We start from the raw sequence: 23,183 nt of genomic DNA, 5'->3' as shown, positions 1-23,183 counted from the left end.
CCCGGTCCACCGACGCCCGACGAGCTCGGGAGCACACGTGGTGTCGGTGGCTGTAGCGGGTGGGTCGCCGTCGAATCGGATGCGGCAGATAGTGCGACGAACGGATCAGCTTGATCAGACCGGTCGCCACATCCACTTCTAATCTAACGTGCCCTTCTGGAAATTGAGCAGGTACTCATCCGAAAAACGTAGTGCTCACGGCCACGGAATCGGAATGATTCTCCTTGCGGATCCTCCTCGCCCACTTCGATTTCTGGCACGCATACGTCAGTGCCATCCGCCCATCCCTGATTAGTTCGCTTTCTGCGTGTAATATAGTGGGAGGAGGAGTTTGATTAGGCGACAGCTGCGGCTCAGCAAGGATGCAAAACTAGGTGCTTTTGTACTTGGAGAAAAGCTGTGCGTCGCAAATGACCAGGTGTGGGCCATTGGTATTTCTCACAGTTTTTTGGCGTGCTAGCTCTTGTCTTTTACGTGCCCAATTCTTGCTTTTGCTGCAAACAGCAAGGCACACAGCTATAGGTGCAACTGCTGCAAGACCTCGCTTTCTTTCGTTGGGGGGGGGGGGGGGGGTGCTTAAAAACCAAGCTATTTTCTATTTCGTTTAGGACCAATCTGGTAGCACGTACTCATATTTTCCAACAGAAATTTATTTACTTATTTTACAAAGAGTTTCTTTACGATTTTTTTATATGCAGTACCGTGGAACATACGATGAACTCAAGTGCAGCTGGCCCCTACAGGCTAGAGAAGTAGCTGCCTTTTTGTTGGAAGGATATGGCATAGCTCTTAAAACATAAGCTACTTTCGAGGCCTAACTAACTTGATTCCTAATACAACTAAGGTCCCATGGCAAATTGTGGCTATGAACCAAACACCCCTTTAGCTTCACATGTGAAGCCGTTTCAGGGGCCGCTAAAAGTATAACAGAGAGCTCGTGAGAATTCTCGTGTCACCTTTTTTTTTCCGACATGTCATTGTAAAGAGTGGAATTATGCTTTATTAAAAAAATAAACAGATTGGTTGTAATAACTTTTTTGTGTATTTATAGGCTCTACTTGAATACATACACAAATTCTAATATCAAACTTTCATTTTGTCTACAGCTTCAGAGACAGAAAACTATAAATTGTCAAACTCGAAGCTGACGTATCAAACTCTAAACCACTTGCAAAATGATGACTTGTTCTCAGGTTAAATAATGTATACCAACAAAATCAAAACATGCAAACAAAGACTGCCCACAGATCACATCAGCCTCATTCTTCCATCTCACATTCTTTACGATAAACTTCAAGTACCAAATCCCAAACCAACCTCTCAAGTCTCAAAAAGTTGAAACCGCATATGACTTGTTCTGAGAAGGTCATGCATGTATCAACAAATTTTTTTTGAAATGAACACCTGGAAACATCCAAACTACACCCACTGATTACCACAGTATACCACAGAACCGCGGAGCGCTGTAGAGGCAACGGCCACGGCGCGTCCCCGGAGGCGGAGGAGCTGCATGAGTTCCATGGAGCCCGCCATTGTTTGCTGTGCGCGCGGCCGGTAGCGGCTTGGCCGGCTGCATGGCGTGGGAGAGAGAGGATAAAAAGTTGAAGAGGACGATATGGGCTGTGTGGTTTAGCTCGTGCCTAAATCCCCGTCCGGAGCGAGGATCACGTAGAGGCATTACCGTATAACCAACACAGAATACACCACCTGCTTCTTCTTCCTCCAATCGCCGCCTCCCCGTCCACAGGAAGCGCGATACACCCACAGCAACAGAAGCCACGGCGGACATTTTAAAAAAGTGAAGGAGAGAAGGAAAAAAAAGAGCGACGAGGAATGAAGCATCTGCATCCTTCTTCGGTGCGCTCCCTGCCCTCCCCCGCTATAATATCGCCACGCCCTCGTCGCCATCGTCACCACACCGCCACTCCCTCCCTGCCCTCTCGCTCCCGATCTATCCACCACCACCACCGCCCTCTCCGCGCCACCACTCCCCTCGCCTCGCGCGGCGACCGGCGGCGGGACGTCGGCGGGCCGATCATGGGGCTCTTCACCGTGACGAAGAAGGCCACCACGCCCTTCGAGGGCCAGAAGCCCGGCACCTCCGGCCTCCGGAAGAAGGTTTCCCTCCCGCCCTCGCCCCTCCCTCGCTCCCCATCCCCGCCTGCGTTCATAGGCTCCCAATCTGGATCTCTCTGTTTCTGTGATGCGCTGGGTTCGCGCTCGGCTCTGTTGGCTCGGATCCGCGGCGCGCCACCCTTCGCTTTCCCGCCACCTCGCGGATCTCGCCGGGAGGCCTCTCGCTCGGGATCTCGGGGCTCCGTTTGATCCGCCGTTTCGGTTGGATCTGCTGGGGAACCCCGCTGCCATGATCGCGATCCGCGGTGGTGCGTTTGCTTGCGGTTGGGTGGGTGTAGCCGCTGTTGGGCGGCCGTGGCTCGGAGCATGCCTGCTGGCTTGATCCGCTGATTACTATAGATCGTTAGGCTTACCTGTACGGGGTTCGAATGATCTGAATTGTATGCTTGCATGCCTTTGGTTCATAAGATTTACGCGCGCATTGATCAGCTTTCGGTAATTGTTACTGGATCTCACCGCTTAGATTACTGGCTTAGGTGGCTGGAGAAGATGGCGAGGTCCTCTGTTTTGCTATCTAGCTCTTACTCGGTGATATGGTTTTCGGTCTCTCAATGTTTATCGTCGAGAGATAGCTCACACAAAAACTCTTCTGGCATGGTTTGCAGCATCAGGTTGGGTCTGTTTGATGTTCGTTAGGATCTAACTCATAATGTGTCAATGCATGAGTGGATTGTGTATTTGAACAATTGGGATCAGGCAGAGGATTCTGATTTTTCAGTTGGCACCCTTGGCTTAAATGTGTGCCTGGTGACTCCTGTTGTAAAGGTGGAAGTATGTTGCAAGTTAGTTATATTTGATCTCAGCCTTTTGTTGGTTGAATGTGATGACGCAATTCTGATAATTGTCATGCTTCAAGTGTGGCGTGTCACAAATTTCTCGAGGTGTGACCTGAGTATTTTCAACTCATGTCTATGGGCCTCCAATATGGTATAAAATCATCCAATGTCCATATGTGATTATATCAAGTTAATATTATTGATTGTTTTTACATGGTGCTTTCTTTGTTGTGCGGTGTAGTATTAATAATAGGAAAATATTAAAAAAATGTATTTTTGCTATTAGCAGGGTAGAACTATGGGTTATTCCTCCAGTCGAGGCAACCGTGTCTATTATATTTGTCTGCCAAAATGTCTATTTATATTTTACACATACCTTGTTTTCCTGTGATCCTGAGCATTTTATAGTTCCTAGTCAGCTGGCCTTCTCTTTATCGGAATGAATAAAGAGTATTTCAATTTGTATGATTGTAAAGAAAAGGTTTATGACTGACATCTATTGCAGATGCTGGTCATTTTTTTCATCAGATTTTCTGCCACTTGAGTACTTATAGTGTTATTTATAGCATAATTACAATGCATTATGGCTATTTTTGTATGATTGATTTTTTAAATTATTACCAGGTTACTGTATTCCAGCAACCTCATTATCTACAGAACTTTGTCCAATCAACATTCAATGCCCTTCCTGCTGAGGATGTAAAAGGTAAGTTACTTATCAGATAAATACCAGTCTTTCATCAAACATACAACTCCTTTGCTTTTCTTTTGTTCATATTATCAAATATGACTAGGTTAATAAACTGTGCAGTGTGCAGTAACTGATATTATTCGGCCTAACTAGTTTTGAGGATACAAGGTTTTAATAAGTTATGTCTGTGCTGTTTTTATGCATATGTTTGTTCATCATTTGAGTTGTAATAGTGAAATTTATTTGCCATAGCCACATCCCCCTTGTTTTTTTCTGCAGTCGTTACTCATGTCTCCTTTCCTTTCTTATAGGTGCGACCATTGTTGTCTCTGGTGATGGCCGCTATTTCTCAAAAGATGCTGTTCAGGTGATTTAGAATAGTCTTCATGCCCCATATATCCTTTTTTTCAAACCCAATTTTGTAATGCTTGTACTGTTTTGATAATAGTTGCTGTATACTTCAATTCCAATATTGATATAGTCTCAGTGAATGTTGTTTTCTCCATGTGGTCGGTTTTTCTTTTTGTTTTTTTGGTAGTCTTAGTGTTCATCTGCTAAATAGAGTGTCAAGAAATGACATTTCTTTGCTTCTTACAGATCATAACAAAAATGGCTGCTGCCAATGGAGCAAGACGTGTTTGGGTTGGGCTAAACAGTCTCATGTCTACTCCTGCAGTGTCTGCTGTCATCCGTGAAAGAGTTGGTGCAGATGTAAGTTTGATTTATGATAAAATACAATGTTTAGCAGTATAAACATGCTTGTTACTCCTGTTCACTGTTCTAAGAAATTACCTGACTACTGATTTATAAACACATGGATAATAGGGATCAAAGGCTACGGGTGCCTTCATCTTAACAGCGAGCCACAACCCAGGTGGTCCAACTGAGGTACCAACTTTAACTGCTACTATGTCTGTTGCAAATCAAGTGCCACTTGTGTTTTGTGTTATTGAATACATCTCATTGAAATTTCCAGGACTTCGGGATCAAATACAATATGGGAAATGGTGGGCCTGCCCCTGAGTCTGTTACTGACAAGATTTTCTCTAATACAACGACGATCTCTGAATACCTCATCGCCGAAGACCTTCCAGATGTATGATTCAGTGCCCTGCTAAATTTTTTGTTGCTCTTTCTTTTGACAAGTGTTCGAAATATTCATCTGCTCCTTGTTGCTTTGCTACTGCAGGTTGATATTTCTGTTGCTGGTGTCACTAGCTTCAGTGGACCTGAAGGCCCCTTTGATGTGGATGTCTTTGACTCCAGTGTAGATTACATAAAGTTAATGAAGTAAGTAGCTTAATGTTCTTTCGTGTTTTTTTTTATCGAAGTGAGAATTTCCATGCTTTGTAGATTGCTTAGATCTTGTTATGTTGACAATGGAATCTAATGATTTAATTACTATTATTTCCAGGACGATTTTTGATTTTGAGGCAATAAAGAAGTTGCTGACCTCTCCAAAATTTACATTCTGGTACCCACCTATGACTCCAACTACGCTACCATTCTCATATTAACATATTGTAGCACATCTAAAAAAAACTTGCTTTATGCTTTTAGTTATGATGCCCTCCATGGTGTTGCTGGAGCTTATGCCAAACACATCTTTGTGGAAGAGCTTGGTGCTGATGAAAGCTCTCTGTTGAATTGCGTCCCGAAGGTAATGTATTCTTCTATTGTCACAAGTTGTACCAAAAAATGTGGGTTGGTGTTAATTCATCACATATTTTTGCAGGAGGACTTTGGCGGTGGCCATCCAGATCCTAACCTCACCTATGCAAAAGAGTTGGTTGAACGGATGGGTCTTGGAAAGTCATCTTCAAACGTCGAACCTCCTGAATTTGGTGCGGCTGCTGATGGAGATGCGGACCGAAACATGATTCTGGGTAAAAGGTATGATCTATTGATCTGTCTGAGAATCTTATGCACAACATTTGTTCAAAAATCAAAAGCAGCCGATCCCCTTTTCTGTTCCAGATTCTTTGTGACGCCATCGGACTCTGTTGCCATTATCGCGGCCAATGCTGTTCAGTCAATTCCTTACTTTGCTTCTGGCCTGAAGGGAGTTGCCAGGTAAATAACTCTCCTCCATATTGCTTATAATTCAACATCCAGATATTGTTGCTATCAAATTCTCACTTGAGTTCAGTCAAGGGCTTACGGCTGAGCATAAGCTTCACCACAGCCTGCTGTAAAAATGCATGTTTCCTTCAACAAAATGGTTCTGCTTATGAGTAATCTTGGTGAGGTTCTACTCATGAACCGTTAAGATATCAGCAACAAGTGAACAGTACCATCTGAAACATGCTGGCTGCTAATGCCAGTGTTTTCATCCCTGCTTGATATGCAGGTGTACAATCTTAGATGCATTTAAGGTTTCTCTATATTTAATTTATGTTGATCCGATGGTGAAACTGCAGGAGCATGCCAACATCTGCTGCCCTTGATGTTGTTGCGAAGAATTTAAATCTCAAGTTCTTTGAGGTACATTAGTAAAGACCTTGATTTACAAGATTTTTGAATGTCAGACAATTGTAACATAAAAAACCATGTTTCAGGTGCCTACTGGGTGGAAATTTTTTGGCAACTTGATGGATGCTGGAATGTGCTCAATCTGTGGCGAAGAGAGCTTTGGCACCGGTAATTTTTTGAAACACTTATGGCTATCATCTATGTATATGCTGATAACAGTAATAAATATGTCAGCACCTCTTGTATTGCCATGTCAATGAACTAATTGGTTTAATGTTTGGTAAATCAATGGGGCAAGTGTCTTGATGTGTTCTGACAATAAGCTCTACCCATTTTCTTTAGTTGGTGATTTGCATGAATCAATCCATAGTCAGGGACTTTTGTATTGCAGCATTGACATGGTTGAGATGTTTATATCTACTACTTTGTTTAGGTTCTGATCACATTCGTGAGAAGGATGGTATTTGGGCTGTGCTTGCATGGCTGTCTATTCTTGCTTTCAAGAACAAGGACAACCTTGAAGGAGATAATAAGCTTGTCTCAGTTGAAGATATTGTTCGTCAGCACTGGGCCACCTATGGTCGTCACTATTACACACGCTATGACTACGAGGTACTTGCATTATTTTAACCTGCATCTTGCATTCTTGCATGTGTGTACCACACTTTAGATAGCATGCTTAATGTACATGTTCGTTTGTGAAGAATGTTGATGCTGGTGCTGCTAAGGAGCTTATGGCAAACCTAGTCAGCATGCAATCATCACTTTCTGATGTTAACAAGTGAGTGTTCTTTTGACTTTGGTACCAAAAAGACTAGCACTTTCCCCAAAACAAACTATGCAAGTGACAATTTTTAATTGTTATCCTAGAGTATCTTGGCTTTATGTAGTTCATTATCAATACAAGCAAACGCAAAACTTAAAACTTTTTGTGTACCATGTCTAAATTATCCCTGTGCTAGGTTGATCAAGGAGAATAGATCTGATGTTTCCGAAGTAGTTGCAGCTGACGAGTTTGAGTATAAGGATCCTGTTGATGGCTCTGTGTCCAAGCACCAGGGTATCCGATACCTCTTTGGAGATGGTTCACGACTGGTATGTAGATTGAATAACCTATGTTGTTTCAGATATCCTCCTTTTATTTCTTTAACCAAAGCAAAAGTAGGGTACAAACCTTAGCCCACATGCACCCTTACATTTTAGCAATATAGTCAGTCCACAATAGTGGAGTCGAGATCATCCTCGGCAAGATGGATCTATATTTGAGAGATTAGGTTGTGTCATACTGATTGCAAAAGATGCTTGTGAACTAACATGAATTCTTGGCATTCTAGGTGTTCCGTCTCTCTGGAACCGGTTCTGTTGGTGCCACCATCCGTGTCTACATTGAGCAGTACGAGAAGGATTCCTCCAAGACCGGCAGGGATTCACAGGATGCTCTTGCTCCACTGGTAAGATATCTCCTATATATTCTTTCTGACACACAGAGATGAATATGCTTTGCCCTTTTGTGAAACTGCAGTTACTGATGTTGTGTTTTGAATGTCAGGTTGATGTTGCACTCAAGCTCTCCAAGATGCAAGAGTACACTGGCCGCTCTGCCCCCACCGTGATCACATAAATTTTTGAAGAGCCTGTGTTTTAGAATGAGCAGCACTTACACAAACCTTCTTTCCGGCCTCGTGTTTGATAGTTTTTCCCCGTGTCCATCTCACCAGTGAATAAAGTGTATGTTTATTGCCCATACTGCAGACTTGCCGCTGGCACAGCATGCGGTAATAAGTCTTGTCACAGTGCTGTAACTGGGAGCTTGTTTCTCCTCTCGCAATATATCAGATGTGTTTTTTTGTTTGTTTGAGCATATCAAAATCTTTACCCACCTGTATGGCACTTGTCAGTGTTGTTTTGTTTTCTCCAAACCATCTGATAATCGACAACCTTTTCCTGTGTGCCAACCCGGGATATTATCTGGGCTGGGGTTGAATTAACTTTGTCTCCGCGCTTGATCGTGTTAGACGATATTGTCGGCACCCCTGCCTTCCGGTGCTTGGAAATTATGGGCGAAAGGATTAAAAATTTAGTTATAAATCATATCATCCACGAAACTATTCATAGTCCCATAAAAATTTAGGTCGCTAGGTTGTGATTTAGAGTTAAGACAATTGAGTCATGACTCTCTAAAAATATAGATATGATATTCTAAAATATAGATAGCAAGTTGTGCTTACGTGGATATGGTATTTTTATCGGTTCTAAAAAAGATCGGAAGATGATCAGATAATTCCTGTTTTCATTTTCATTTTTTTTGCTATTTTTGCTTTTTTCCCATAATTGTTTTCATTTTTGTTTAGGCTTAAAAGTGAATAAATCTTGAAAACGATCCTCGAAAATCAGAAATTGCCCTTTTTGTTTTCATCCCTCGAAACCGCTGAGCTCTGTTTCAGTGTTCCTGATTTCTAGTGATGCTCCGAGCTCCTTCCGGTCCATAATTTTGATTCTTGAAGACCAATCTAGACGTTTGGCTTGTTCTAAGGTCCTGTTTAGTTCGCAAAAATATTTGAATTTTGACATTGTAGCACTTTCGTTGTTATTTGACAAATAATATCCAATCATGGACTAATTAAGTTTAAAAAATTTATCTCGTGCTAATCAGTTAGACTGTGTAATTAGTTATTTTTTCAACTGTATGTAATGCTCTATGCATGTGTCCGAACATTCGATATGACAGGTACTGCAGAAATTTTTTTGAGAACTAAATAGGGCCTAAATCTAAATGTTGCTAGCTTATTTTAAAACGAGATGTATTGATAAGCTATGAATTACTAACTAGTTTGTTCTAAACTTTATTTGTTGACGAGAGATCAGCAAGGATGGACCAGAGCGATCACGTCGAAATTCAGACATCCAAGCAAACAACGAGAGCGACAGGAACGAGCACACGGCAGTTTATTATTGTCGTCTGAAATTGTCTGACACCGTCCGTCTCAATTGCCATCTCCGCAGCGCGGCTCACACGCACAACACACCCGGGCCGAAGAAACCCGTGTGACTCCTCCGCTGGATCTATCCGGGAAGAACCATCAAGCAGCCGCGACGCCGTTGCCGTTGGAGTGGCTCGGCTCCCACAGGATGGTGGTCTCCGCGATCAGCGAGGTCACCACGTACGGGTCCATGTTGGACGCCGGCCTCCGGTCCTCGAAGTAGCCTGCAACGAGCCAAGAAAACCCCGCACGGTTCAGCCCTTGCTTCATCAAGCACAAAACCCCCATCGAAACCTTCCTGAACCCAGCCAAAGAAAGTTTCGCCGCCCTCACTGCATCTCTCACCTTTGCCTTCCTTCTCGGTGTCGCGGCCGACCCGCACCGACGCGCCGCGGTTGGCGACACCCTGAACAGGAAAAGAGAGATGAGCCCATATATATGTCGTTGCGTGTGATCTGGCTGATGAAAGAAATGTGCAGTTGGTATGAGGTTGCGGTCGCTCACCCAGATGAAGGTGTTGATGTCGGCGGTCTCGTGGCGGCCGGTGAGGCGGCGCTCGTTGCCGTCCCCGTACGCGGCGATGTGCTCCCGGTGCCGGAGGCCCAGCTTCTGGATCGCCTTCTTGATCACCTCGTACCCGCCGTCGCTCCTCATCGACTTGGTGCTGGATGCACACCAGGGAGCAGGTTAACACGCGATACACAACACAGAGCAAGGTTCACGATCCAGCTAGTGAAGCTAGTCTTTATCTTTAAAAAAAAAAAGCTAGTCTTTGCACTTGACACTATTTTATTTTATTTTATTTTATTTTATTTTATTTCATTCTAGTACCTGTAGTTAGTGTGAGCACCAGCGCCATTCCAATCTCCCTGCAGTCACATAGAAGAAAGATGACATGTGATAAGACCACAAGGGTAACATGACCTCGGATAAAAAAAAACGTAACACATTTGGTGAAGAAATGGTCACCGGAATCGGCTTGGGATCGAAGGAGACGACCACGCCGGCGATTTCGGTAATCCTCTGCCAACCACAGCGCAACAAATAAAAACGCACGCCTGGTTAAGCAAAACGCACTCACAAGTGACACGGCACGCCATGTCTCGGCAGCTCTGCGTACCTCAAGAATGTAGCGAGCCACCCAGACCTGGTCGCCGGCGGAGATGCCGACGGTGGGGCCGACCTGGAACTCCCACTGCCCTGGCATGACCTCCCCGTTGATCCCGCTGATGTCGATGCCGGCGTAGAGGCAGGCCTTGTAGTGCGCGTCCACGATGTCCCGCCCGTACGATTTGTCCGCTCCGGCGGCGCAGTAGTAAGGTCCCTGCAGTTAGACCACCGCTCACTGAATTGGCTAAAACTCATGCATGCTGGCAAGCATTGTTCATTGATCTAAGCTTAGCAACTCTGCTATGGACCTATGGTTAATGAAAAAGCTGTGATCATCAAGAGGTATTGAATTTGTTTTTTTCTTGCATTTGCACCTAATTTTCTTCCCTCTCAGTTATGCTGAAAAGTAGCTTTTTATTGTAACAAATGCCTAGCTCTACCTGAGGGCCAGGGTAGCCGCCTAATGGCCAGCCAAGAGGCCAGTTGGTGTCCTTCTGAAGAAGGGTGTACTCCTGCTCAATCCCGAACCTGAATTTTGACAGATGCACCATAAGAAACACCATCTGATTGAATGAAATATCTGTACACAACAAATGAGTCCAATTTGTGCAGGACTACAGATATGGAAAAGCTGAAGAATCCAACCATGGTTCTTCAGCCTTGACATCAGGCTGGCTGAAGATCTTCGCCGCCCCGTGCCGCTTGTTGGTCGGAATCGGCTCCCCGTTCGGCGCATAGCAGTCGCACATAACCTATACACGCCTCGAAATTTTAGATAAAAGATCTCCATACCCATGGCCAACATTCATGCAGAAAATCTGCAGATATGAATCAAAGGAGGGTCTGTTACCAGTATGTTCTTCCCCTTCCTGAACGGATCCCTGAAGATGGCTTGGGGACTTGGTGCCAAAAATACAAATGCGAAAGCGAATTAGTTCAAGGCTTCAACGACAAGGCACACACATTACGGTGGGGATGAAGAATGGAGTCAGGAGCATGGTACCAAAGGATGACTTCACTGTCGTCTCCCGTAGCTTGGCCTGTGCTGGAGCCGTCGAAGTTCCATTTCGGAAGCTTGCTAGGGTCATCCACAGGTCCGGACAGTGTCTGATGAGTAAAAGGCAGTCAGAGGAGCTGTCATGCACTTGAAAACTAAACTTTTTTGGTTTTGAGAACAAGCAAGAGAGCTGAGTATTTTGCGTGTGAAGAAACCACTTCAAAACTTGTCACAGCTCAAAAGGCACACTTGCACGGCACATATCATCCAAAGAAAACTGATCAAGATAAGGGTTCATGGTTATCATGGAGGAAGGAAAAGGTGTACTAACCCTGGCTTTGCTCCTCACATCCATCCCAGAGCCGCCAACCCTGGATCAGACAAGGTAGAATTATAAGTGGATTAGTACGGCCTAAGAGTGGCATGCTGACGTGTCTAGTTACTTGTGAAGGGGAACATGTTGACACCAGCATTTTGGAATGAATCGATGCGCAACTGTCTGGAGTCCATGATAAAAATCAAGAAGCTACAATTCATAAGTTCTTTTTTTTATCAAACTAATAGGATTCATACAGGCATCCGTAAGATGGTCATGAAAATTCCTGGCAGTGTGATTCTCTTTTGCTTGTCTTCCATGTACATAAACACAAAATGAAACGCAGCAAGATCCCGATGAACACCATGGTGCCTGACGGAAACGGAAAAGCATCGGATGCAACGAGAGGGAACGGCAGCATCACTCACCAGATGTACTCGGCGATGATCTTCTCGGTGCAGTCGGAGAGGTCAAGGTTGATGAGGTCGGCGAGCTGAGCCATGGCGACGACGGAGATGGCCTTCCTCTCCTCACTTCTTCCTCTGGGAAGGCAGAGCACGAGCAGAGACTAATGGCAGGGGACACCTCTCCGCTCTCTCTGAATCTCTTGGAGTGTTGCTGCACAGGTTGAGACTTGAGAGTGTGATTGATCTGTGTGTCACAGCCGTAGCTAGCTGCCCCTCTATAAATAGAGGCGAGGCAGTGAAGGGAGGAGAGCCAGAGCCCCTCGGTGGGGGTTTTTTTTTTTGTGAAGGGGCAAGGATCCCCATTTATAAAAGCTGGGCTTTTATAACCAGCACTCTGGAGGAAAGAAATTTTAAAACATAGTTCATAATCTCCATCGTCCGGAGGTGTAAATTTACGTATAAGACCCTCAACTCACTCAAATTTGAAAGTAAAGTTCTTGAATCTTCACGCCAAAGACACTCGACGAGACCCCAGCTTGTGGAGGAGACCGCAGAGAAGAATTTACTACTATGCACTCCCAATCACATCGAGAGCGAGGAAGAGCCGTAAGAGATCCGCCCTCTCGCCAGTAGGAGAACCGGCGACCGGAAGAATGTGGTGTGCCTTTTTCGCTGAAGTGCGATGCTGACTTTGGGAATTGGGAGCTTGAATTCTGGAAGGCGCCGTGGTACGGTTGTCCTCGGCCGCACGCGCTGTCACACTCGATGGATTCGAAGTGCTTTGGTAAAAGTGGATGCTTTTTTGACACGATGCTCGGTTCAGTTTGACAAAGTTGTTATTCTGCTCCTTTAGCGTTGTTGTTTAGCTGTTTCAACGGTCAGAATTGCACGGAGTCATACTCTTCTCTAAATATTCTGTCAAACTTAAGATGATTTGATTTAGGATAAAATTAGAATTGCAGTTTTTTTTAATACTACAGTGAATCGGTAGATGCAGATGGGATCTTGAGTAGTAGTATAGCATGAAGCAGTTCTAACAATAAACAGTTTGAGTGTCTGGCTGGGAGATACTCCCTCTGTTTGTTTATAGATGACCTTGATTAGCTCAATTTTGAGGCTGACGTCAAACATAAATGAACGGAGGAAGTAGTTCCGCGAGTTTTTATACCGGCCGGAGTCGGCAACCAGAATAAGAACCTGTTGGTACTTGGCGATAACACGCAGGAATGATCAAACAGCAATGGAGACGGAGCCGCAGGACACAGGGGCAGGCGGGCAGCACTCCTTCCACTTGGCTTAGAATACCAAACCGACCTCGCACGGCCGAGCCTCGGCGTCCGTGGTCGAACTCCGATCGAGGCCAGCTCGTGCCGTGTCGGCGCCAGGGTTCACCTTACCGCCGGTAAATCGCCGATTATCGGTGATTTTACTGATACCGCTACTGAGCGGTATGCGGTTACCGGTCCGGTAAACAGTGTTTTCCGATTCAAAATTCAAAAATACAAAAGTCAAATTTTTTTCAAAAAAAAAGTTACCACTACAATAAAAACGGTAAGGTGAACCCTGCTCGGCGCTGCCAAAACACACAGAGAGAGACACTGGGCTCCTGTAAAGGTTCCTAGAGGAAGGGCATCCAGTAGAATTGCCTGCAGCGGTGTACTATTACCCTTACTAGACCATAAAGGAAGCTCGCGTTTCCTCTATTCACGGAGGAATCCCGTATCCTCCTTTCTACCCCCATCTCAACCACCTGGTCCACCCCACGCGCTCGCACCTCCGCTCCGCCGGCGCGCACGCGTCCTCCGCCCCGCCACGTGTTCCCGTCCGGCCTGCCGCGCGCCCCCATGGCTCGCCGGCGCGCGAGCGGGAGCTCCGCTGCCGCGGGGCGAGCGGCGCCATGGCCCGCGCGTCCCAATCGCTCGGTGCAGGGCCGCGAGGGAGGAGCAGGGAAGAGGAACGCGCAGGCCTCCGCCTCCGCCGTCGCCATGGCCCGCGCCCCGCCACCGAGGGAGAGGAGACAGGGGAGGAGGGAGAGAGGAAGGCACGGCGGAGAGAGGGGAGGAGGAGACAGCGAGCAGCCGAGCTCGAGGCGCGGCCGAGCGCCGCCGAGCTCGAGGCGCCGGAGCCGGGCCCGCAGGCCGCGAGGGAGGAGGGAGGAGGGGAGCCGTGCTGCCGGCGGCAGCGCACGGGATCCGAGCCCGCCATGGCCGCCGAGGGAGGGAGGAGGCCCGCCGCCGCCCCATGAAGGAGGTCGGCGAGGATGGAGGGGAGCCGCGCCTTGCCGGAGTCGAGACCGCCGCCACCATGGCCGTCCGCGCCGCCGAGCTCGAGGCACCGGCCATGGCCCCGCGCCGGGGCAGATTCGGTCGCCGCACCATGCCCCGCGTGGCCGGTGCGCGCCGCCGAGCTCGAGGCGGGCCTCCACCGCGCCGCCGAGATCCGACTGCCGCCATGGCCCCGCTCGGCCCGGGAGGAAGAAGGGCGCCAGAGCCGGCGGCGGCGCGGGGAGGGCGGGCACTAGGGCCGGCGTCCGCGCTGGGAGGGAGGGAGGCCGGCGGGGCGAGCGGGGATGGGAGCAGAGAGAGGGGGGCTTCGGGTAAAATTGAAAAAAACAGAGAAAAACCGACAGGTGGGTCTCGCAGCGGCGGGTAGTTGGTATAGTGGAGAGATTTAGAGGATGAATGAGTGTAGAAAAACTTAATATAGAGGAGAAAATCTGAATGATCATGACATAAATATTTTTTTATAGGATGAATTTAGGAAATCATGAGTGTGAACAGGCAGCTGTTTCATCTCCTGTTGCGGCCAGACAGACAGGTGCGCGCACGCTTGCTACGGAAAGGAGAGGAAGACGACGCGATCGATCGATCGGTCAGAGGTGAGGCGTCACGTCGCCCGTAGCGTCGTGGCGTGCAGGCGCCAGGCGCCGCGGCCAGGCGGCCAGCCATGATCGGGACGGCGACGATACTCACCGGTGTTCGCGCCGGAATAAAGCGGCGGCCGGCGGCAATTCGTGGCCGTACATGGAGGCCGGTTCGACCGCGAGAGGCGCACGGCGAGAGATGGAAAAGCCGGCCGGCGGCCGGGCAGAGAGATCGTATCGCCACCGGCCTTTATCTTCCTTTTCACGCCCGCCATTCTTTAATCTTTCGAGGTATTTTGTGGTGTGTGTTCCGCCGGAGAGAAAAAGCTAGGACGCGTAATCTTTCCATAAAAATCAAAGAACCTGATGTAGCAGATCCACCTAAATTAAACCGGCTTAAGTACGCTAATTATCATCTAAATGAATAATCAAATTACCACGCCCTTAAAACGGTGTAATCCGGCAGTCCGTCGGATAAATCCCGATTAAACTACTGTACTCCAGGATCACATTTGCACTGACGTCTCGCACGAAGACGAGCACATGTGATACAAGCATACAGAGATACTCAAATTAATTTACAACACAATTTTACATAAAAGCTTTAAATACAAACCACAGAGTTTAAATACACAGCGGAAGGTAAAACCGAGTTCGAAATACAATAAAGTACTACGGACGACGATAAAAGTGGGCTTCACATCCTACCCACGATGTGCTGCCAACTGGCCCCAACTTCACGGAGAAGACGGGACCCACTCGACGGTCCAACCCGCAGGAAGCGGTTATCCAATCCAGGACGCACAGACCTCCTCGAAGTCAGCTGGGATACAACCTGCTCAGGAGGGGTACAACAACAACTCTGCGTATACTAATACTCAGCAAGGCTTACCCTGACTATGGTATATACTTAGCCGACTCCGAGACATGCAGGCTTTTGGCTCTGGGTTTGTTTTGCTGAAAAACTACTAATGCTGGATCCTTACTTTCAATATTTTAACTACATTTCGTTTGACAAGTAACAACTAGATTAGCCTGAACATCTAGAGCACACCTGGTTGATCACATTAAACCTCTATTAAAACCATTCAAACGTCTTCAACTCATTCTCATTTCATCCTTTACTACGATGTGACGAAGTGACCAAGGTTCTCTTAACCGAAAGAGACGGCGAATCGATCCGATTTAACCTTGCAAGGTGGACCTAACTCACACGACACGCGTAAAACCCGTCGGGTCACACACGTCAATCGTTCCCCTCTTTACCCCGACGTCTGAATCACGCCTGCCAAAACCCGGGTGAAGGGTCCCTCACAGCGAACTCCCTGAGAACCCGGAGGTGACATACTATCCAACACCCGCCATCATTCCACTCCCAGAGTAGCGAGTCGCGATTCAAAGTATCGGTGCAAATCAGGTAATTAGCTTACCAGTTTCGACTACCTCCTATTTTCGGCATGTGGTTAGTACTGTTCAAACTTGGTCAGCACAGCCAACAACGGTACAGTCCTCAATTGACACAGGCGGAGGCTACTTTCCATTCCTTTCATATCCAGATCCAACTCATCTCCGCCCGGTCTCCATTTCTCTTTACTCATCAACACATTTCAAAGACATAGCTAAGGAATCAAGATCCTAAAACTAGCGAGTGACAGTAATCACTCGACTTTTACCGAGATCCTACTTAGCAAAGCATTGCTAACGATACCTGCACACTAGTATGCACTCACAGGAAACCATGCATACTACGGTTTCATACAACTCCTAAAACTTAAATGCACAAATACTTAAATAAACATTGAATACTTAAATTAGGGTTATGCTCCGGGGCTTGCCTTGCAGGTCAGCGGGGTTAGCGACTTCTTCGGGAGCGTGTTCGACTGCATCCTCCTGCTGTTCTCCTACTTGCAGCTCCTGGACCGGCTCAGCAACCAGCTCGTGGACGGCTTCGTTCGTGGGTCTACATGTATGAAAAAGGATGTCATGCATTGACTAAAACAATGCATGGCGGCCAGAATGCAATGCAACGCGATTAAAAGATGACATGACTGGCAATCCTTTAACGAACAACAAGGAAACCAAGCGATAAAGGAAACGGCTTAGCGCTGCTAGGTAAGTTTAGTTTCCAACCTAGTTTAGCCTGAAGTGTTTTCTTCAAAACAACAACTACTAAACTAGCTTAGAGTAGCATGGATTAAGACAGGAGCTTGTTTTGTTGAGGTTACACATGCATGAAAATAATTAACTAACAACATTTATAAAAGAAAAGAGCATAGCTAGGGGCAATTTAAAAGTAAAAACCTAACTTGCATACATGATCTAGCAACAAAAAATTACCAGCTTAACGTGATATTAATAAAGCATGCCATCAAAATTTTCCAACATTTATTGCTGATAGAAAGCATTTATTTAACTCTAGCAAGGTAAACTAAACATAAATAGATTTACACAAAAGTGCACAACACCAGCACATGAAATTTTTACAATGGATTACACATGCAAGGAGTAAGCCACTACATAATTTTCATAATTTTTAGAACAACAGAACAATTGGTATTAAATAAACTAGCTTAAACACAAACCAAATTTTTTTAACAGAGGAAAAAGTGACATTTCACAAGCATGAGTATTTTTCTTATGAAGATCGTGATTTTAGAAACCTAACAAAATTTAGTTTGCATTTTTTGTATTTTCCTGTGAATTGTTATGCAATTATGAAATTTCAGCCGAAATAGAAGATTTTGGAAAACAAATAAAACTTAAACCGGCTGACAGCCCGTCCCACACGTCGGGGGGGAGCCAGCTCCCTCCCCTGCTTTGCCCACGCCACGGCCGGCGCCCGGCCAGGAGGCTCGCAGCGGCGCTGTCCTCGCTGGGCCGCGGCTCGCCGGCGTTGCGGCCTGGCCTGCCCGCGGCCAGGCGCACGCGGCGGCGCGGCAGGGCCTGCGCGTGGAGCGGCTTGCGGCGTCGCAGCAGCACTCCGGCGGCGGCGCGCGGCGGTCCGGCCCGGCCGGCGGCTGAGGCGGAGCCAGGCGGCGGGGGCGCGATCCGCGGAGGCCGGCGGCTGCTGGGCGCGCGACAGTGGCTTGCGGGCCCCGCTAAGGCGGCCCGCGGCGTGCGCGCAGTGTTGGCGGCGCGGCCACAGCAGCGCGGCAACACTCCGGCGGCCGCGGCGCTGGATTTAGGCGGGGAAAGGGGCGGAGAGGATGAGGAGGATGCGGCGAAGCTCACCGTGCACTCGATTTGGGCGGAGGGTGGCCGGAGAGGAGAGATCGACGGAGAGGCAGAGCTTTGGGGCGGACGACAATGGTGGACGGCGGCGGCGGCCCGATTCCGGCCGGGAAACGGCCTAATCGAGGTCGGGGCGGTGCGGCGTGGGTGCGGGGTAAGGCGAAGGAGGCTCTGGCGCGAGGAGTCGAGATGAGGCGGCGAGGAGCGGCCGGCGCGGCGAGCGACGGCGGCTTCGCTAGGCTCTGCTCGCGCGAGCTCGAGGAAGGGAAAAGGAACTGATGAGAAGCATCCAGCGCCCGCGTGCGTGGAGGGCGAGGATCGCCGATGCGGCGACGCGTGGAGAGCTCGCCGGCGGCCACAGCGCCGGTATGGACATCGGGACTAGCACAGTGGTGCACAGGAGAAGAACTGTGTTCGATTTTGACTGAAGTTTTGACTCGATTTGACCGTCCAAAACTCATAATTTCACATAGCAACTTGAAATTTGGCTCTACAACTTTCGTTTTGGGCGAAAGTTGATTTGAGGCTCGAATCAAGGAGAAAAACATAGTCGAACACAGCTAAAACGATGTTTAACACGCGAACTCGGTTAACGCTAATGATGCGCTTAAGCCATAATTAGCGATTAAACACGTGATTAGCGAGCACGATTAATACAGGGGTGTTACACCTACCAGGTCCGATCAACGACCTAACTTGGCCCCCTCACTTGGGCCGTGTTTAGATCTTTGTTGTAAAGTTTTTGAAAAAATATCTTTCTATATTTAAAGTATTAAACATAGACTAATCACAAAATAAATTACAGAACTCGTCTGTAAATCGCGAGACGAATCTAATGAGTCTAATTAATCCGTCAGTAGAGGCTGTTTACCGTAGCATTACTGTAGCAATTTAGCGTCTAATTACGGGCTAATTAGATTCATCTCGCAATTTACAGGCAAACTGTGCAATGCGTTTTTTATTTCGTCTATATTTAAGTCTATGCATGTGTCGGAAAAAAAATTAGAATTTTGAACTTTGCAACTAAATAAGGGGTGGAATTCAAGTAGATGTAGTGTAGCGCTTCCTCTGAAAACCTACTACAAAATACTAGTAATATTTACTGAACGGCGTTCTGTAACTCATGTTCCATCTTCCACGCCATGTCTCGAGTGAGGCTGGACCGGATAGCGACAGGTCAGGAAGGTTTCACTGCGATTTCGTCTGCAATGTAAGCGTTCACCCGCCCGGGTGCTGCACGTACGTTGAGGTGCAGCACATGCATCGCACGCGAACGAAACGTCCGTGCTGACAGGCCGCCATCTGCGTGCCGCGTCGCGGAAGCTACAATGCTACAGGCAAATAAACAGCGCCGCCCAGGATAGGCAGGTCCACGTATTCAGAAAATCAGACCAGATCACCACAGATATCGTGATGGGTGGAGATGGCTGCGTGCGACGGCGGTGTGAGAAGCGGTTCAGCGCGTGTGGAGATGACCGCTGCTCGCTATGGTGGCTCACGTGCCTGTTCGTCCCGTTCCCTACGCTAGCGAGCTTTAATTTATCTACACGCACACTCGCTCGCACACATTTGCGCGTACGTCACGCGTTTGGGGAGTTGGAGCCATGAATTGCGGATCCGCCCAACGAGGATACAGACGCCGCTGCTGACCGTAAATTGTGTGAACTTGGCGTCACTGGCGGACCCAGTGGGTGGCCTGCCAGCACTTTTTTTTCTAATGACTTTTTGACTAGGATTAATAAAATTTGAAGTACAATTTGATAATTATATTGATGACACTAGACATGAGGACAGCTTCATAGGTCTTACCAATCTTGTTGACATCTCAGTTCTAATTCAAATTGGGAGACATAAGGTTTATGATATGGTTTACAATCTTCTAAAATTAGTCTTGCTTCTACCAAATGGCCTTCCTCAAGAGGGCCGCATCGGGATGATTGTGGATGATATGTGGGTTCCCTTAACAGTTTTCTAATAAAAAATTACAGCTGTCCAACCAAATGGCCTTCTGATTTTTTCACAGCTGTTTTTCCATGGCCCACAGCTCACAACAGCTTTTTTCAAAAGTCACAGCTCAACCAAACACATTTTTAATGTGCTTCTACTATTTATATTATAATCTATGCAAGTATTGAACATAATTACATGTATACCGAATTGCTCGTGAAATTTTTTTATTATGCATCGAACTTTTTTAGATTGTACCGAATACCGAATTGTATGTTAAAATTTTGATATGGCGTACCCTAAATTTCAATTCTAGATCCGCCACTGTCGCTGGCGATTCTAGAATCCAGCTTTCAAAATCTAGCTGGAGATCCAAAAATCTCAGATTTTGCCACAACCTCTACAACCCAAGGTCCAATGACTGTATTAGATTATATTTAAGATTAAGAAGCTGAGTCTCGCTGATCCAAAATATTAAACACCAGCCGGGTGTCGTCCTCGTCCGTCCAGATGGAGCTACTGAGGCCGTGTTTGGATTCAAAAATCCAAATTCCAAAATTTTTTCCGGTACCTGCATGGAGACTTAAATCTAGACGAAATAAAAAACGCATTGCGACTGCTGTCTGTAAATGGCGAGACGAATCTAATGAACCTAATTAGTCTGTGATTAGATGCTAAATTGCTACAGTAATGCTACAGTAAACAACTTCTAATGACGGATTAATTAGACTTGTTAGATTCGTCTCGCGATTTACAGACGAGTTATGTAATTAATTTTGTGATTAGTCTATGTTTAGTATTTTAAATGTAGAAAGATGTCTTTTCAAAATTTTTACAACGCCCAACCAAACGGCGCAACCAAACGGGGCCTGAATCGATGACGCGGCTTGGATCGGGGCCTGAATCGATGACGCGGCTTGGATCTTAGCGGCCTGGAGCGAAGCCAAGTCGAAACGCGATGCTACCACCAACATGACCACGACGTCGCCACTCGCCAGCAGTAGGTGTGGCAGTGGCACCGATCGATCGAGGCCCCCCGCGCTGATGCTGAGCGCTGACGGTGCCGTACGACGCTCGCGTGATCCCGCCGTACCACGGTTTGATGGGCGGCGTTGGCGCGTAGCAGCAGCAGCTTTGAGCCGCGTGCCCGTGCCCGTGCCCGGCGGGCCACACGAGGCCGGGCCGGGCTAGGCTACGCTCCACAGCTTGCAGCAGGGCACTACCGACTACCGTCCGTCGGTTTGCGCGGCATGGAACGTAATCCGAGTGCGCTTCTCGTCCTCCCTGCCAGGCAATCCGCCGCCCCTGCTGCGCTGTCTGCTGTGTGCTCTCTTCCCCCCGCCGCCGCCCCGGCGCCGCCGGAAGAGAGAGATCTCATGATTCACGAGCGGAACGCGGCGGACCGACCGGCCGGCGGCAGTGGCGAGCAGGCGAATCACGACGGAGATCACGATCATCACGGGATACCTAAATTCCTATCCCACCGAACGGTGTGCGAGGCAAAAGACGGACCTGCGCCGATCGGAGATAAGGACCTTATCTTCGCATAATTATTGCACATTTCCAGGCAATCTGTTTTCCTTCTGCGGGGTCTGGTAGGCACGAATTGAAAAGCCTGCATAATTGCGCATTTGCGCGCCTTGCTATAGCTTATCTGGATTTGGATCCAAAACCTAACTTGACATGAACCTAACTCTAGCCTACCGGTACCGTACGCAGCATCAGCATCCCATCGACTTTTTCAGGAACGTAATGAAACGCTGATTTACATGTTGCCACTGGGTATCCATACCCGTTACCCATATCCACACCCGCAGCAAATGGGTAGGGTATGGGTACACCGGGGATGGGTATATCCAAGGCCTGCAAAGGGAGCGGTTTGGCCCGTTTCTGAACTCGCTCCGCTCCGCAATTTGGCCCACGGTTCGGTTCGGGCCGACCCTAAGAGACAGAGGGGCAAAGAGGATCGAACCGTGGAGACCCTAGGGTCGGAATCGATCCACCCCACCCTGCCGCGAGCGGCGACCCAGCCGCCTCGCCTCCGCTCGGCGCTCGCCAACCGGGCACCGGCCGCCTCGCCTCCGCTCAGCGCTCGCCAACTAGCCCAGCCGCCTCGCCTCTGCTTGCCTTGACTCTGTTGTCCAAGAACTGGATGAGATTGGAACTGCAAGCTTCTGTCCAAGAACTGGATGAGATCCGCTCCTTCTCAGATTGGAACTGCAAGCTTTCCGTCCCCGCACCCGCCGCCACCAACGATTGCAGGTTCAGATTTCGCCTGCTTTCTTTCTTTCCAGGGGATTTGATTGGATGGCGGCCTAGTGCTCCTATGATTCATTCTCTTGTTCACTAGAAACTCAGGCGTGGCAGTCTAGATGCAACTCATGAATCTATATTTCTGTATTTTTTACTTTTGCTCTATTGCTTGCACTTTTATTACATGGCACTTTTATTACTGTATTGTTCCAGTAATGTCTACATTTATAGTAGATTACAGTAATCTGTTACATTTAATTATTTTTTGAACAACAGATTTGGTATTTGATGGATGAATCCCCGATCTTATCTCCTGACCGATTGGCCTTGGCCATCTCCCCCGGGCACAATGAAGGGCTCCATGCAAGCCGAAGCCAAGAGCCTATTACCCCTCTGCCACCTTATATTGATCCGTGTCCTTCCCCATCGTACCCTGAAAGTCCCTACTTTGCTTGTGAGGAACGTGTGGGCTCCCCACGAGCACCCACTTCCCCAACAACAATTGGCACGAGTTCATTTGCTAGTGAGATTCATGTCTCCATTTCCCTCTACATGCTCAATCAAACATTCAAAACAATAGTGGTTGATAAAATCAAACATTTTGAATTCTTTTGCTAACAGATTTTGAAGAAGACGTTGAAATAGATGGTGCCGATGGTAACAACAATAGTGACCAACCTTAGACTCATGGGGCTAATGTATCTATGGCTGCAACTATTGCAAGAGCAACAAAAAGGTTCAGATCTCAATGCTGGAAGGAGTATGTTCCAATACTCGAGGATGGAGTGGTGGTTCAAGGAAAGTGCAAACATTGTGAGGATATTATTGGTGCAAAGCGTGGTTCAGGAACAAGCGCGCTTCTAACCCATTTGAGGAGATGTAGGAAACGGAGTAGGGCTCTCAGGATAGTAGAAGACTTGAGCTCTACATTGAGGTCTCCTTGTGGAAGTCGTTTAAAGGATTGGAGCTATGATCCAGATGTTTCACGATATCATCTGATGCG

The 23,183-nt window shown here is 47.6% G+C and overlaps 2 protein-coding genes across 3 annotated transcripts; one reads left to right on the top strand and one right to left on the bottom strand.

Annotated features, from left to right (window-relative positions):
• The first annotated feature begins 1,403 nt into the window (after positions 1-1,403).
• On the top strand, positions 1,404-7,936 carry LOC120649999 (phosphoglucomutase, cytoplasmic 2-like). 2 transcript variants are annotated; one of them, XM_039926954.1, is made up of 18 exons: positions 1,404-2,118; positions 3,537-3,618; positions 3,915-3,970; positions 4,201-4,314; positions 4,429-4,491; positions 4,580-4,699; positions 4,793-4,893; positions 5,018-5,077; positions 5,164-5,263; positions 5,339-5,496; positions 5,581-5,676; positions 6,024-6,087; positions 6,162-6,243; positions 6,509-6,687; positions 6,780-6,856; positions 7,038-7,170; positions 7,410-7,526; positions 7,625-7,936. In XM_039926954.1, exons 1-18 carry the CDS (start codon positions 1,834-1,836, stop codon positions 7,694-7,696), a joined length of 1,959 nt encoding a protein of 652 aa, XP_039782888.1. In that variant the 5' UTR covers positions 1,404-1,833; the 3' UTR covers positions 7,697-7,936. The 2 variants fall into 2 exon arrangements, with proteins under 2 accessions (XP_039782888.1, XP_039782887.1); XM_039926953.1 differs by lacking the exon at positions 1,404-2,118 and adding an exon at positions 2,779-3,063.
• Positions 7,937-8,998: 1,062 nt separating this feature from the next.
• Positions 8,999-12,230, bottom strand: LOC120650000 (glutamine synthetase root isozyme 2). Its single transcript, XM_039926955.1, has 12 exons — positions 11,908-12,230; positions 11,495-11,534; positions 11,170-11,273; positions 11,017-11,065; positions 10,812-10,918; positions 10,607-10,694; positions 10,177-10,380; positions 10,026-10,079; positions 9,888-9,925; positions 9,561-9,720; positions 9,402-9,462; positions 8,999-9,280 (listed from the first exon to the last, which is right to left on the bottom strand). The coding sequence occupies exons 1-12, from the start codon at positions 11,979-11,981 to the stop codon at positions 9,156-9,158; spliced, it is 1,104 nt and encodes a 367-aa protein (XP_039782889.1). The 5' UTR covers positions 11,982-12,230; the 3' UTR covers positions 8,999-9,155.
• Between the last annotated feature and the right edge of the window lie 10,953 nt (positions 12,231-23,183).

The sequence above is a fragment of the Panicum virgatum genome, chromosome 9K (genome assembly GCF_016808335.1).
Source record: "Panicum virgatum strain AP13 chromosome 9K, P.virgatum_v5, whole genome shotgun sequence".
NCBI lineage: Eukaryota > Viridiplantae > Streptophyta > Magnoliopsida > Poales > Poaceae > Panicum > Panicum virgatum.
The sequence above is the reverse complement of the archived record's forward strand: the minus strand, read 5'-3'. Positions and strand labels throughout refer to the sequence as shown.